Source organism: Globicephala melas, chromosome 11, assembly GCF_963455315.2.
Source record: "Globicephala melas chromosome 11, mGloMel1.2, whole genome shotgun sequence".
In the NCBI taxonomy this organism is placed as follows: domain Eukaryota; kingdom Metazoa; phylum Chordata; class Mammalia; order Artiodactyla; family Delphinidae; genus Globicephala; species Globicephala melas.
The window spans coordinates 77,653,497-77,670,350 of NC_083324.2; the positions used below are offsets into that span (position 1 = coordinate 77,653,497).

Consider the following 16,854-nt stretch of genomic DNA (forward strand, 5'->3'; position numbering starts at 1 on the left):
CAGATGGTCCAGTATCCTCTGAGGGGGCCTGACATGAGAGCTCCCCCAACAGGTAGGTTCTCTACAAAATAGGGGCTGACCCAACCGAACGTATCTCTTCTCGGGGGAATTTGAACACAGGACATCCAGAGAGGAGAGAGTTGTAAGACACTATTCTTTGGTAACAGTTATTTTAAAGGAAACATATTCCTTGATTATTTAGTCATTTGATGGACATTCCCCAGTGACCATAAGACCCCATGAAGTCAAAGACCATTCTATCTTGTTCACTGTTGTCACCTCCCACATCTCACATGAGAGGCATTCAACAAAGCATTTTGAGTCACCTAAAGGAAAAAAGTGATAAAAGAACTAGGGACAGAAAGAGCAAAGGCTATGGCAGCTCAGAAACAGATATAAAAACAAAGAATCCCTTTCTTCTCGGTCCAATAAGCATGAAAAGGTCATCGTCGGTACTTCTAGTTTACATACAGTTTTAGTCCCATACTGTAACCTCATTTATTTATTAATTTAAATGGAGAAATTAGATCATTTTCTGATTAGCCGAGGCTCTTCTCTGACATAACACAAAAATGCCACTGGAAATCAAAGGAAAACTCAGCCTTTGAAAAGATTTATCCCGGCTGCAAATGTATAGTTAAACAGACTCCGGGTAAACAAAAACAAACAATGAAATACATTAGAAGGCGCTTATGAGTCATTTAGTCTCTGAGAGTTTAGCTTTTATGAGTTAGAAAGATTTCACAGAACCATCTGACTTATGGGGAGGATTTGTTTACCCTGATTTCCTGAAATTACTGGGAACAATTACAGTTTTAAGATACCCTGAATTTTTCTTTCCATTTGGTGGAAAGATGAGCCTAATGGCTCATCTGCAGATCTGGACTCCTGTGTGCACATATGGTCCATAATTCATGAAATGTGCTTATTTACATGTTGTAATTCTTACTTTCCTATGTTTTGAAATGCACCAATTCTTATATCTTTCTTTGACATGCAGACGTATATTTTAGCTGTAGGGGTGACACAATAAGGAGTTGTCAGACATAAAAGCATTAGGGCTCATACTTGCCCTACAAACAGTATGATGGGAGGAATTTATAAAACGACTGGAGGACATTCTGCTGTACCAGGCAGACTCATCTATTTGATGAGTTAATACTCACCTGAAATAGTTGGCGCCACACCTTCCCTCACCTGGAGAATTACTTGAACTTGGCCTTCACCTGAAACTGAACACAAAAAACCGTAACTTGGATGTGATACAAAGATTATCTTAATACGAAAGACATTCACGTTTGAGAACGATGGCTTTGTGCTAAATTCTCCCCAACCTAACTAAATTTTCAAAATAAAAAAATGAAGTCCTTGTTAATTAGTCTAACAATTGATTTCCAATACTTGATTTTGATTGTTTTTATTTGATTAAATTTAATTGCAGTGAGCTTTCCAAAAGAATTGGCACATAAATAATTAGGGGAAAAATTGTTTCACCATATGTTCTTTGGAGGCCAGTGTTGGTGAGCAGGACACCCCTCATATCCTATTTCCCCTCCATCAGTTTGAAGGCTCCGCTTTTAGAATTCATGTATTTTTCACCAGTAGAGTTCAGATCACCCATGAAATGTATTTGCTTTACCTTTATCCAAACAAATTGTCCTTTTAATGAAGCCTTTTCCCCACCCCGCTTTCTCCTCCCATCTTCCAAACCAACTGAGCACATTTAAAAGGCCTGGGGTTCATTAATTTTAAGCGTTCAATAAATTAGTGGAAATAATCAAAAGGCCTGATTCTTTCTGATAATGACAATTTGATGTCAGTATAAACCAGTAGATTAAGCTGGGAACATATGCTCCTTTGCCAAGAGAGGCTGCTGTAATTAAATAGTGAATTCATCTACAAGGTGCTCTCACGCCTGATTAATTAGTAATCAGGTGCGCGAACTCCACTCTTCAGTAACACCTTGTCTCTTAGTGGTTAATTACCTTTCTGCCTTATTCGATGCCATGGAGGCCAGCACCTCCCACCACTGAAGGACCCAATGATGCTGAAGGTTGCCGCCTTGGGGCCTTGGTCCCACCCATGCTCTCCTTTTGCCTCTCCCCGGAGCCCTAAACCCTTTCCTCTATCACAGAATGGAGTAGACCGAGGATCACTTCTTTCTAATCACAAAGCATAAGCGTCAGAATATTACAAAGAAAATAATCCCCCAAAACACCCATGATGAGACCTCTCTGATTCTATTCTTATCTTGTTCATTATTCTCACTTAAAAATTTTCTGTAATAACCTATAATGGAGTATCATCTGCAGAAATACAGAATCACTATGCTGTATACCCGAAACTAACATAATATTGTAAATCAACTATATTTCAATTTAAAATTTATTCCCATTATAAAATGCCTGAGTCTGTGGCTTTCTCCTTCCACTGTACACACTTTTTGACCAGGTAGAATGGCCAACATGTTATGTGCTCTACTTTATCATCACTTCCAAAGCTTTACCTATATTGTTTCTTTATACTATTGCAAATTTCACCCACTTTTCTAACTTAAATAATAAAAGTAATTAATAATAAAGCCACCAGCTTAACATCTCTTTTTTTCTATAATGTCTAACTCATCCACTTCTGCTCACACTGAACTATGCATTTTCTAAAGTTTAAAAGCATTTCTAAAACCACACAGTGATACTTATCCCAAGCTCTCTTTCAATTGAGCAAATACCACCGTGCATCAACTGTGGTGAATTTAGGATTGTCTCAGTCCTTAGCTCTGTCTTTAAATCTTTGAGGGAGGGACTTTTCTCCTGTACCTTAAGACACTAGACATTGTTGGACATGTAGATACTTAATTTTCATGGACCAATCAGAAACCCTAAATTTATACTGCTCTACTCTGTATGCCAGAACTTAACTGGCAATTTTGACAAATTAAACAAATGGAGGCAGGAATTAACCCTTTTAAAGGAGGCAAAAGACAAAATGGTAAAAAAGATAGGTTCATCAGAAAGAAAAGAGAAAGGGAATATGGCAAAATGACATCTAAAAACATGTAAAAGTCTGTAACAATAGAATACCCTTGTACAAGAGAAAGGAATAAAATATTGTAATGGAATCAAACTCTAGGAAAGGTAAAATTTTTTAAAATTCCAAGAATCATTTGGAAAGGGAAGTCAGTTCATTTAAAGATGTTATAAAAATCATCCTTGTACTCACTGATATAGAAAACAAACTTATGGTTACCGAAGGTGGGGAGGAGGGATAAACTAGGAGTTTGGGATTAGCAGATACACACTACTATATATAAAATAGATAAACAACAAGGACCTACTGTACAGCACAGGGAACTATATTCAATGTCTTGTAATAAACCATAATAGAAAAGAATATGAAAAAGAATAACAAAACGTTGTAAATCAACTAGACTGAAACATCGTTTTTCCCACTATATAGAGGAGGGAATTTGAAGTAGAGGGAAAATAATCAATGTATCCAGAATCCCCTGGGTGAAAAGGATACCGCCAGCCAGTACGGTACCAGGAACTGTAGTTATGATGATTACATAGTCTTCATAGGCAGCAGTGATGATTACCCGGAAAACTGAAAAGGCGAGCCCTGGACATACCTGACCCCCAGTACAGGCTGTCTCACTTTTCTTCATCCATTAAAGCCCTTACCCAGGCCCTGTTCCTGGTAAACCAAGGCTCCCTGGAGCAGCGAGCACCTCGGCACCAGTGGCTTCTGATCTGGGTGGACTCTGACTTTGTTCAGCCTCTACATGTACACAAATGGCTCCCACCTCCAGAACAACCTCTTCCCCAAAGCAGACACTGAAACTAAAACATGCTTTGAAAAGCTATTGTTCACTTTATTAAAGCAGGTGTGTGAATATCATTCAATCTGAGAAGAGAAGCAGTTTCAGTATCACAGGAAATGGAGCAAGATCACCAAAAGCAGGAAAGATTAGAAAAGCCTGATTTCCTATACCACAGGCCCCCTGCAGGCTGGTTCTGAGCGTGGGAGCAGAGGGCTCTTTCTTCCCAAACACCGCTTCTAGGCGGAGAGAGACCGCAGAGACGGAGCGGGAAGTGCGTGGGTGAAATCCAACAGCCTGGATTTGAATCTTGGGTCTTCCAGGTCCTAGATGTGGGTACCGGACAAGTTCTGAACCTCACTCACTTCCTCTGAAAATGGGAATCATTGTACTGTCTTACATCATAGGGTGACTGGGAAGAAAAGATGGAAAATCCAGGTAACGTGCTTAGCATAGCATTTGGCTCAAATGAACAATACGTGTGAGTCATCATCAATACCGTTAGTACGACAGGCTCGTTATTCTAGGAGCCAGTTAACAAAACCCAAAAAATATGCCTTCACTCTTTTGACAGCTGCACCTAATCACAATAAGCCCTAGTATTCAGAGTTGTAAGCAACTTAACCAGATCCGCTGAAGTTTGCTAAGTGCTTTGACTCTATAAAAGCGTAAATGCAGTGTCACTTCCAATTTGGAGAAATACCAAGAGGGATAAAAATCATTTGAGAATAAAGGTATTGACTCAGGAAGAGTTTAAGAGCCTAACACAAGCTGTGACATTGTACATATGCTTTCTCAGTGCTTACGATTTCTGATTTTGTATTTGTCATATGAGAATGGTTAATCTCCTTTGTTTATCAATGGAGCCTCACTGCCGTTGATCCTTCCAAGATTGTAAGAATATCTGGTTGGTCCTCAAAAAGAAAAGAAGCCTTTGGGTCAATTATAGCCAAATTATTCTGATGAGTGCTACATGATCTAAGCTTGCCATAAACACAGACATCTAGGAGAAAGAGAGAAACGTGTAAGAAAATGGCTCCCGGTGAGAGAAAAGAGAGTTACTCATGTAGATCTGATTCTCATGCCTGCCAGAGTGATGTGTTGGCAAATTTTGTCCTCACGAGGGCCCCAGGGAAGAGAAAAATTAATTGATTCTCTCCCAGGGCAGGTCCCATTTTCTCTTGGAATTTTGGAGGGAGAGAGGACCTGCTTACCTAAAAAGAAAAACCAGCTGGTATCCTAGCAATAGATCCCTTGCCTGTTTTCTTCTTCACTCTATCCCCAGGCGCACTTTGCCATTGAGGACTGTACATGTATTAGGACCTCTTGCTCAGCTCACATTTATCTAGCATGAGTCAGCTACTAACTACACGTGGAGAGAACGGGAAACAGCAACTGCTTCTGTGTCTGTGAGTTCCTTCCAGTCTCACCTGACTCGTGCCTGCTCTCCCTCTCTTTCGGCCCTGGACCCAGTTCCAGTGCCATCTTCATGGGCCAGCTCTTGGGTTGGTCCTCTCTGCATTTTCATCTTCACCTGCCCTGTCCCCGACCTCCACCTCTTCTCACACTCCTGCACCCTCCTGCTCTGTTTCTCCCTCCCTGTTCAGTTCTTGCTCCCCAGAAATGAGCCTCATTCACTCAGCCACAGAGAAGGCTTTCTTGTCAACTGGTCCCTGGGCAGCTAAAGCTTGATTTGCAGGACCACTCTCGTCTGATTCCAGCCTCTTGGAGAGAGCCACTGAGTGACCTTGACCTCACCCAGGATCTTTTCAAGACCTTCACAGAAATATGATATGAAAATCCTTCCAACACTTGTGAGTCTTCTATTATTCCCAATAACATTCATTCATAAAAAGGTGTAATTTTTTTAAAAGAACTTGATCAAGATGCTGAGAGATACATCTGCATTAACCAGTCCTGAGAGTTAGCTCAATTAAACCTTCTTAATTAACTCAGAGAACAATAACAACTGTTATTCTGACTCAGAGCAAGGTTTGCCATGCTTGCACAGGGCGTATGTGATTCCTGGGCCCTGCACAGATCTACAGAACCAGAACTTCCGGGGGCGGGGGACCTGGGAGCAAGCATTCCAGCTGTTTGCCCATGAGGCACACTTAGAAAGCACTTCTTGAAGGAATTTTACAAAGTTTTCCATACTCTACTCTTAAAAATGTGGTTTTTACTCACAGGTAAAAACCTGTGAGTAAAAGTTTCTCTTAGCAAGTGGCAGGTATTCTTAGCAAGTGAGGAAAGGAACCCAGGTTAAAAAAGAGAGAGAGAGAGAGAGAGAGATACTTATATTCACAATTCTTACTTTTCATCAATTATACCAAAAATTTGAAAACCAAAGTATACTCCCAAAATATAAAATGTAATGTGATAATTTTAGTAGTATAAAAGTTTTATTTTAATAGTTATGAATGTTAATGTGTTTTAGAGAAAGCAAGTAGGTCATTAAACCCATGATTTTATGGATAATATTGCTTAAAAAAAAGACAGGTTTTAAAAATAAGGCAGTGTGGGAGTTGATTTAAGAAAAAAATCAAGTAATAGCACAGGAGGCATAAGGATGTGACAAAGTGTGAAGGCGGTACTCAAATATGTAAAGTTCAAGAAGCACAGAGGAGTTAACAAGTACAGCTTTTTCCTACAAACAGGAGAAAGAAGAACTGGTTTACAAGGGTGGGTAGGTACATAAGCTTAGATTAAAACAAGACAAAACAAAACACTAGTATACTAGAAAAAACACTGAAATAGAGTCAGAAAAGCCAAGTCAGGATACTGGTTATACCATCCATGACCTGTGTGAACGGAGGCCAGCCACCAGCATCGCTGAGAATTAGCTCCTTAATCTTGAGTGATTCCTTGAAAAAGTATCTGATTCTGATTCCTGAGTTTTCCTTCCTTCCTTCTTTCTTTCCTTTTCTCCATTTCTTCCTTCCTTCCTTCTTTCTTTCCTTTTCTCCATTTCTTCCTTCCTTCTCCTCTTGGAGAAGTTGCTTGTAATTGAGAGGCAAAATCCCTTTTCACAACCGCAGCTCCTGTTCCGTTCTCTATATTTTTGCCATAAAGGTTTGTCGTGCATTTCCCTGAAGTCAGCTCTCTATATTACCGGTACCAATCCTTGGGGATCTTTGGGGAATGAGTTTTCTATAAGAATGTAAATTAATTTATTAACTAGAATGCTATAGATTGCCTTAGAGGGCCTCGGCATGGGAATGGCTGCAGATTTTCAAAGGATTATGATTCTGCTCTGCTCATAAAATCCTCCCAAAGAGCTCTGGGGAGCCAGCTGAGTCCTCTCTCATTAGAACCTAACAAGATTCCTTCTCAAGGAGTTGCATGGGGTCTCCTAGACCAGCTGAAGAACAGAAGGGTCTAGGCAGCAGCCTGCTCCGTCCCAGTGCCTTAGCGCTTTGAGAAAAGAGAAACCTGGGCCGGATCCCTGCTCGCCTCACTGCCAGCTTAGGAAAACGTGTCTTATTTTCAGGATCTCTCAAGTTAACAGCATCTTTTCTGAGCCTTCTGGGTGATGTGACTTGAGTTGTTTTTTGAGACAATGAAGTCCATCTGTCTTTCTATCCACAGCCCACTTGCCCTCATAGACAACAGCCCCGGCTTCTTGCCAAACAGCCTGCCTTTATCCTGGTGAGGGGGACATTTGGAAACAAGCACTGACCAGCCTGGCTAGACGTGTCTTTTTTTTTTCAGTCTGATCAGAAGAAGGTGGTACACGAGAGCCTCCAAGCCTAGCAGGCGGACTTTCTCAGCTGCCGCCTCACACAATATCCCAGCTTGGCTGCATCTCTGCTGTGTGAACTCGGGCGGGGGGGCAAGTGTGAATGGCTCAGCATCTGATAGGAATTTATCACCCACCGGCTGCTGGTTGGGCAGGGGATAAAGCAAGGGGAAGGGGGCTGTGAGTGTTTAATGCACACTGCCACAACCCAACAGTTTTCCCTAAAGAGCCTCTTCCCAATATAAAAGGACAGGGTCAAAAGTAAGTTGACCCCGGACAGAATGTACAATTATTAGAAGAGAACTGTGCAGGAACAGCTGCTGGGACCCCACCGGTTCCGCATCAGGCTTCCAAGAGTCAGAATATGAATAATCAACTCAAGGGTGTTTTCTCCACCCCTCCTCACCCCCACCACCTCCCCCAGCCTTGTCCTCCTGTTTTGGGCAAGTCCTATTGCGTTTCTACAGGAAGAAGCATAGCCCTCCCTAGCAGCTGCAATAATTGTGTCCCTATTGTGATGAAGACCTCCTCCTGGCCACCCCCCTACAAGTGGCCATTGTCAGCGTGGAGTCAGTGATTACACGCTCCGCCTGATGCTTTGGGGGACCCAGCTGCCTAAGTGCTGACACACGAGTGTGCGGAAGGCCGGGGAGGGGGCCGGTGGAGGTGGAGGCAAGAGGTGGGGGGAGCCCACGGCTGTGAGATGGGACTCTGACATACCAGACCTTTTGCATAAGTCAAGCCCAGAACAAATGAGGCTTTATCAGGCCCCAGTGATGAGGGGGTCTCATCTCCCTTTGAAGTGGAGCAGAGCATGGGGCCTAGCAGCTTTTCCTCCTTTGGACCAAGCAAACATCTTGCTTTTGATACGCTGCATGCTCATTATCTCTGCCCCATTTAATGATTTTTGATTGAAGGGTGGCGGCTGGGACGCCGAGAAGATCGTTAGAGAGGCTCCATCCAGCCAAGCCCGCAAGAAAGGCTTTCCTTGTGCCCGGGCGTAAATTCGGAATTTCTTAACAGTATGCGCTTGTTCTTAGAGGCAGATAAGGGCAGAGCGTGAAATTCTTAATTAAGCAATAAATAGAGAGTGGGGTGTCAGCAGATGTAGCCGGTAGCCATGGCAACGGGAATCACATGGGCAAGAGAGCTGAGACTAGATGTAGGCCTCAGGCCTGGGCCTGACTGACAGCTGAAGAATTCTACAAAGCTTGTAAACCAGATTAATTAGCTGACTAATTATTTCATAGCGTGAATGTAACTAAAAAATAAAAATAGTTCACCACAAACTAAAACATCCCTGGGAAAAAAAAAACAGGGACAGAGGCAGTGGGAAACTGGCTGTATAAGTCAGAGACAGGAGTGCTAGTGAATCCAATCACAGAGACTGAAAAATGGGCTCTCTGGATTTGACTCCAAGTTTGACAATATGAAGGAACACTTGTTTTACAGTCAGACCCGTTCGCAAGCATGGTGTAGAAGTTGCAGTTCACCACTGCCGTTCATGATACCTCATCACACCAACCCCTCCGGGATCCTACCACATAGAACCAATCTCCTTAAGAAAGATTCTTAAATGAGCAAGGTTATCTTATTCTGTGGGTAACAACTGCTTAAGTGATATTAAGTTTCAATCAGGGGGCCCATATATCATATACGCCATGTTATCATGAATCTGTTATCTTACAAAAGCTAGTCAAGGAAAGTAGAATGAGACTCTTTCAGACAAGTTATGACAGGTATATGGAATTCAAGGCACCTGAGATTGACCACCTTCCAGGAAAAAAGAAACATTCTAGAGAAATAATCTACTGAGAAAATGTGTAATAAAATAACACGGCATGCTAATCACACTTGAAGATGTTTGGGTGTTTTGTACCACAATTCCAAGAGATAAGTAAGTATTCTTAACCTCGCTGTATAGATGCAGCCACGGAGGCATGGAGAATTTATAATTCCATGCCCCAGGTAAAACAGCCAGCCAGCCACTGATTAAAACCCGAAGCCCTAAACTCTGGCCGTGAGCTTTCCAAAGAAGCTGCATTCTGTAAAGACATTGCTGAACAAAGACAAAACTTGCCTTGGTAAAGAAGAGAAAGGCAAGAGTCAAAAAATATTATATGTGCGGGACTTTTTCTTTGTCATGGGGACCAGTGAGAAGTTTTCTCCTGCACCACTGCCTGGCACCCCCCACCCTTGTGGGTCAGTGGCCCATGATTATTGAGTGGGCAGCACACTCTAGTGGAGAGAGTCACAGCCAGGAGCCAGAATGCCTGGGTTCTGCTCTCTACCGTTCTCGGCTGGGTCAAAGACGAGTCAGGCATCTTAAATCACACAGCAAGGAGCTAAATGGAGGAAATGAAGATAATTGTGATTTTTTTAAAACTTCCTCTCTGGGGGGATGTGGTAGGGCTGCACACAAACAATACAAAAGACGGTCTGCTTAGAAGTGGTCAAGGAATGAGTGAAAGCCAGCCAACTGTCAGTGCAGCAAGACTCCAGATGGAAGGCCAGCAGGGAAAGGGGCAGTGTCCCCCCAGCCATGCCCACCCCCCAAAGCCTGACAGGAAACTCGGTGCACCTGGAGGAGGGTCAAGCAGTTTCCCTATAATAAAACGAACCTTCTGTATACACAACCTCCCCCTGGGTTTTTTGTTTTGTTTTGTTTTGTTTTTCATTCCAGGAATATGTCCACATAGACTGTGAGGGCTTCTCTTCTTGGATTAAATGTATTTTATGTAAATTATCCCAATCACAGAGACCTATAAAGCCCCATGGTCCAAAGAAAACAACTAAGTGAAAGTAACAAACTAATCAGTACGTAACTGAACTCTACTGCTTGGAGGCTTTTTCAGGGGTCAGCCACGGCTACCTCACTGCTGTTGGGCTGTTGGTCTACGGACACCATGGTAGCCTCCTCATCAACTTCCTAGTGGTGGTGCAGACTCTACACAGAAGACATCCAAAGTCACACCCGATCCACACAACCCAATGTAGCTGCATGGGACACCACCACGGAAGACCAGTGTGAGCCTCGGTTCCTCCTGAAACCTCAAGTCCTCACTGTGCCAGCCCAGGAATGGGAACAGGCCTGGCTCTCGCCACCTACCTACTCCATTCAGACAGAGGATGGCGGAAGCACAGATGGCCATGAAAGCCGCTATTTGGAGGACCAGGAATCCTCTCCAAGGAGTCCGGGTATCCGACTTGCAACCCTCTGTGACTTCCTGTTCCTTGTCCAACTCATATTATTCAAAAGTGGAGATACCAAGGTATTCTGATACAAAGACTCTTTAATTAGTAAAAGCCATCTGCCTAATAAAAATGGCTTATACTGAAATATTCACCTAAGTCCTATATATGTACATATATAATACAGAGGCACATTTACATAAAATATATATATACTTATACAGACATGCATTTATACCATATGTGTAAATATAGTATAATACTATAACTTGCTGTTAATTCAATAAATAATGGGGGGGAAGGAAATCTTTAGCTGCATGACCTGATTTTGTTTTCTTTATGCCACAAATGTTCCTTTATCGTGCTTGGTTTATGCGACTGTTCAAATTAGTTTACAGTTCATGAACAAATCTGATCAATGGACAAGACAGGCTCCTCGGAAGCACGCTAACTAATAAAACAAGAGCAATTTGAAAGTAAAATTTTGTTTCAGAATATACAGCAAATGAATAGCCATAGTTAAAGTTAATGGCAACTATCTGCTCTTACTTAATGGCTGTATGTGACTCTAGCGGTAAAACAGTCTCAGGGATCTCTGTCCATCCTGATTTTTTATAGTTTTAGGTTATATTTATGGATGAATCAAATCAGGAATAAAATCTGAATGGTACAATTCAGTGCAAATATAGAGTAATCCATTTGGCCAAGACTTTTTAAAAACCCGGGAAGCACCATCCTCTCCTCTCTGGTGCTATTAAAATGTAATCGCCCCAGGGCTCAAGTGTAATCAGACCCAGTTGACAAATGGCTATAGGCACAAGTGAGAGGGACAAAGAACTCAGGGCGCCTACCAGCTCCCCAAACCCTTAAGGCCAAGTCTGGCTTGTGGCAGAGACTGGGACTTGCCATGCTTGACATGGCCCTGATTTCAACCAGGATCTATTAAGACCAATTCATAACAAAATTGTCCTTTTAGAGACTCATTTTGTCAGATTCTCCTTCTTAGAGACCAAGGTTGGTAGAAGTGGACACCATGTACTCAGGGTGACCAATGCTGAAATAATATGGAAAAAAAAATATGAGATTTCAGTAAGTCAAATATGAGATTTCAGGAAGTCCAGGAAGTCAAAAGAAATGTATGGCCCTGACCCACACATTGGGCTCCCGTGAAACATGCACAATAAGAAGGTAAGGAAATCCTTTTGGCCCCTGTTACTCTGCAATCACTGTAGGGTTTCTGGTTCTATAAAATGAGGCTCCTGGACCCTTCACCCTGATGCTGCCTCTGACACAAGACAAGACAGCCCATCCCCCAGTCCTCAGATAGCCTTCCATGCATCTCATTTTTCTGACCTCAGATTTCCTTCCAAGGCTTCTCACCTTCCACATTGACTACACTCTTCCTCCTGCCTCTCTGTACCTTTGCTGTTCCTTGTATCTGTGATCACAACCAGCCATCCTGTCTTTACATGTGCAGTTGACTTTTCTAAAAATGCAACATGGCCTTAACATGAATGAAAAATATGAATAGCAGTCAAAGTTTATTAAGCACTTGCTCTGGGTTAGACCCTCTGCTAAAGAATTTTACATGTTATCCTTAATTTAATTTCCTATCCTTTAGATAGGTCCTTTTATTATCCCATTTTACAGATAAGGAGGCTGAGGCTTAGAAAGGATACCTGCACAATGTCCCATAGCTAGTAGGTGCTAGAGCTGGGATTCAAATGCAAGCAGTCTGATTCAGAGCCCAGCCACTTAACCATAACACGCAGCGGTCTCTTTCAGCTCCTCATCACTTCACAGCACCAATGTTTGGTATTCCAAAGGGAACGGTGGTTTCTGACTATGTGCTCAACATGCTCATCCAATTATACTTACCCAGATAGGTGAGTTGTCTCAACTGGCTGTGGAAGAACCAGTCACAGCCTTGGTCCCGACCAGGTGATGGAAGAGACGGAAGGGACCGCCCCACTTGACTCCCGCACCTTATGAGGATGTCAGGGTAAGGCCACAGGTCTGTGTGCACCAGCAGCAGGTAATTCCCAGGAGCAAAGTTCTCAAATGTCGCTGAGTACTTGAAGCGAGAGAAAAGTACAAAAGTGCTCATTGAGTGAGGAAGACTCTTCCCAGAAGAAGAGTTACAAAGAACTCAGATGGAGTGGTTTAGAAACAGGACTGTTCACACTGGCTACTTTTCTTGTGGGAAATGGGCTTACTTAAATCTACTCCATCATAAATTCATAACTAAAGCTACAAAAGCATACAGTGTGAGGACTGAAAACTGTAAGGTTCTTCTTGTTTAACAATCTCAATTAACAGAGGAGAAAACCAAAGTTCAGACCAGTGAAGTAACTCGTCCCAGGTCAAACAGCAAGAAGAGCCAGAGACACATGTAGAATTCCTGTCCAGTTTTCCCCAAGACTCAAACAGGGAGGCAATGATAGGAGTGCCATCCATTTATAAGAGTAACAGCTAACACGGTTGAGCATTGGCTCAGGTATCATTCATATCAAGGCATCCAACCCTTGAAAGACTCTGGGGATTGTGACTAGTATTGCCTCCATTTTATAGACGAAGACACTGAGGCAGGTGGAGGTTCGGTAACTCTCCCTACATCACAAAGCAGGACAGTGCTGATCTGGGACAGAGACCCAGGTGTCCACTTCCAGAGTCACCATTCTACTGCCTTCACCTTCCCAGAATGTTCTCATGGGAACCTCAGGGGAAGGGGAGAGAGGTGTACACTCTTCCTGAGAGCCGTGGTGAGGGGATCAAATGGATTCTGCTTTGAATTCTTCAGATCTATGGCACACCTGCTTCCAGCTCCTTAAGACCTACTCTTATGACCTTTAGGGAGAATGCGTGTGATGAGACGGGAAGAAAGAAATGTGTTAAAAGGAATAAAAGAACCTTGAGGAAATCCACTGGATTGATTTTTCTGCAGAAAATGCACCTATTTTCCTTATGGTTTTTCCTACCTTCCCTCCCCCTAACCATCTGACTCCTTCAACCCAATCCAAACGAAAGGCTAGTGCCTTTCGTTTTCAGATGCAAGTTAACCTTTGACCACAAGGTGGCAGTGTGCAATGTAAAAAATGCCTTGTGAAGCTATTTTCTCTCGGCTACAAACACTTCCCTGGGGTAAGTTGGTTCTTAACCCATAATATATAAGACTACATTCTATAGGATGCTTAGAAGCTGTTTTTAATTGTATTAATAAAGTTAAAATTTCAGGCAGAACCATTCTGTGTTCAGGTGAGGTTTAAAGGGATTCTAAAATTTTCAAGTTTAAGATAAAAGACAATCATACCTCAAATTCAGGTTACATTCATCTGGTCAAAATGCTGCTGCAGTTTTCTTGATCAGCACCAGAAGATGCTAATACCTGCAAACTACTGCGTCACAGAAGGAAAGACGGGAACCCCTGGGGAATGGAATCTACCATCAAGTGGATGCCGGGGCTTACCTGCAGAGAGCTGTTGGTCCAAGGGCTCTCAAATCGCAGTGAGTAGGTCTCTTGATCCAAGAGCAGCGCCATCCAGCCATAAGGGTTGGACAGTGTGTCATGCACATAACTGACAGTGGTTGTCTTATTTCTGCTGTCCGTTATGGTTAAATCATAAGAAACTTTTGGGGCATTGGCTCTAGAGTGATTTAAAAAGAAAAAAAGCAGGTGGTAAGTTTTTTGTCCATCCTGGATCTAAGGCACTCCTCTCCCATCAGCTATAATTTATCTATTTTCTCCATGTACGTCTCTCATCCCAGTGTCTATAGAGGTTTTAGCGGTCGTGGTGTGTGTCAAAAAGCCCAGTGGGAAGGTGTCACTGGACCATTTGCGCATCACACTGACCTGTAACACTCAGATCCTAGGCCACTAATCAATGCCATCTTAACGAGTTCATATAGGCCAGGACTATATACTATTATTTTAAAGAAATGTCCAAGGTCAGAATATTGCCATAGCGCGGGTTTATCAGCAGCAGAATGCGTATTACACAGTCACTAGTTATCCCTCTGGGGAGCAGTGGCTGAAGCCCAGAACCTCAGAGCCTACCTCCAACGGCCCAGCAGGAACAGCCTCAGTAAGCTTCCCCAGAACACAGAGGGCCCTGGGTCCTCTCCTGTGGGCTTACACGATGCCCAGGGCTCACTCAGTGCCAGTGGGTTTGCGTTCTTGCTTGTTAACAAGGAATGCGACATCCTGAAGCTAGAGACATTTTGTCTTTTCTGGTGTCCTGCCCCTTGGCACTGGGCCCTGCACATTATGGGCACTCAAACCATGTTTGTTACACAAACGAAGCCTGCATGGAGGAGCTCTTCCCAAAAGCGATGCCAACTTCCCAATGTATAGAAAGGGTTTCTAGAAGAACAGCATTTTACCAAGTGAGGAAACTGAGACAGAGTATGGTAAAAGTAGTATGTGAACATCACAGGTAGAGCTAGAAAGTTTTAAATTTCTACAAAGTATTCTATGCAGCTCATTCCAGAAAGTGATTTTTAAGACTTCACTAGAAGATAAATAGATTTTGCCACCTGCTTAGACCCTAAAAGAAAAAGTGGACAGAAAAAAAATAAAGCAAAAGCTAAAAAAAAAATCAACACCCATTACGACCTTCCTTCCCCCTCTGGTTTAGTTTTGATGAGAATCTTTAACTGTGGCATGTTGCTACAGGCAGATAATTAAATTCTCAAAGTAAAGGGAAATGAGACAAAGGAGGATATTGGGTTTTCAAAGTGAGGGGTGATGTGAGCACATCGAAAGCCAATTTACAATCTAGTGGCATATTATAGAGAGGAGACTGGTTTTAGTGTTAAATGCTTGGGCACCATTGTCAAATGGGTGTAAACTGGAAGTCTATAACTGCATGTGCACTAGGTGTATGAATTTGGGGGACTCACTGACCCTCTTTAAGCTTTAATTTCCTTTTTTTTTTTAATGGAGACAACAACAGTATGTATCTCCTATAGCAACTGTGAAACTTAAAGTGATAATCTACGTGAAGTATTCAGTAACCATCACTAAGCCCAATAAGTCTACCTATAGCTCATCTAAGAAAGAACCTCAGATGTGCCTGGTTTGCCACGCTGTCTACTTATTTTACTGTCTAGAGTTTATCCAGGATATTTGGTCATTTAAAAACACACTCAAAACCTTTCATGGTGCAGAGCTTTAGCCCTGGCAATGTAGCACGTGATACATATTTCTTGTAAGATTAAATGTGTTTGTTTCATCCATTAATAAGTAAAATGAAAGGGATAAAGAATGCTCAGGGCATTTGGAATAAAAGAACTACTCTTTCCCAGATGTCCCTACGTAGCATTCACCAAACCTTTAGAAATCTTGGGGTAGGGGGGCTTCTTCCTCTCTTTGGGCCTGGGATATGGAGGGCTTTTTTTGCATGTATATCAAGATTTAAATCGGAACTTAAGTAAATCCTGGACTCACATTCTTAGAATCAGAGTGGATATGAAGGTCATCTGTTCTAACATCCAATCTACTGTGGAAATTCCCTCCATATTTTATCTTGTTCCTTCTTCCAGCTTTGGGGAGTTCACACCCTCAAATTCCTCCTCCATTTATGAAAGTTATTTGTAAATTTTAATTTTAGACAAGCTTGAGAAAGCTTAATTTTCTCCCTTGTATTTTCTAGCCCTTTCTCCTCAATCGCTATGGCTTTCTCTTACCCTGACGGAAACCATAAGTCCCAGGGTCCCAGGAGATCAGCCAGCACAATTTGGCCCAACTAATATATTCACTAAGTGAAGATAGGTTACTGGGAAATAAACGTAAAACAAATGTGATAAGAAGAGATAAGTTGAAATACCAAAGAGGCAAATGAGTTAGCCGCAGCAAGTACCGAGGTCAATACATCAGGTGGGATTCCCCACAGTCCAGAAAATGATTCCGAAAATTTCAGGTTCTGAAAGAGCAGCCCTTCAGCTTTCACAGAGACATATGGGCTCTGGAAAATGAATCACAAGACTGAATTCCAAGAAAGACTCACTGATAAATCAGAATTTCCATTTAGTAATTTGCAGTGAGAAATAAAACTGCCTTTCACATAGTGGGTATTCAACAAATGTTTGTTGAATGAATAAATGAGTG

The 16,854-nt window shown here is 42.4% G+C and overlaps 1 protein-coding gene across 1 annotated transcript in view; it reads right to left on the reverse strand.

Moving 5' to 3' along the window:
* PKHD1 (PKHD1 ciliary IPT domain containing fibrocystin/polyductin) overlaps positions 1 to 16,854 on the reverse strand; it is a 426,555-nt gene that overhangs the window by 191,719 nt on the left and 217,982 nt on the right. Inside the window, exons 48-50 of the mRNA XM_030870494.2 lie at positions 14,215 to 14,392; positions 12,627 to 12,822; positions 1,167 to 1,232 (exon numbers count right to left, since the gene is read on the reverse strand). Of these exons, the coding sequence (XP_030726354.2) occupies positions 1,167 to 1,232; positions 12,627 to 12,822; positions 14,215 to 14,392 (440 nt within the window). The remainder of the gene's footprint in view (positions 1 to 1,166; positions 1,233 to 12,626; positions 12,823 to 14,214; positions 14,393 to 16,854) is intronic.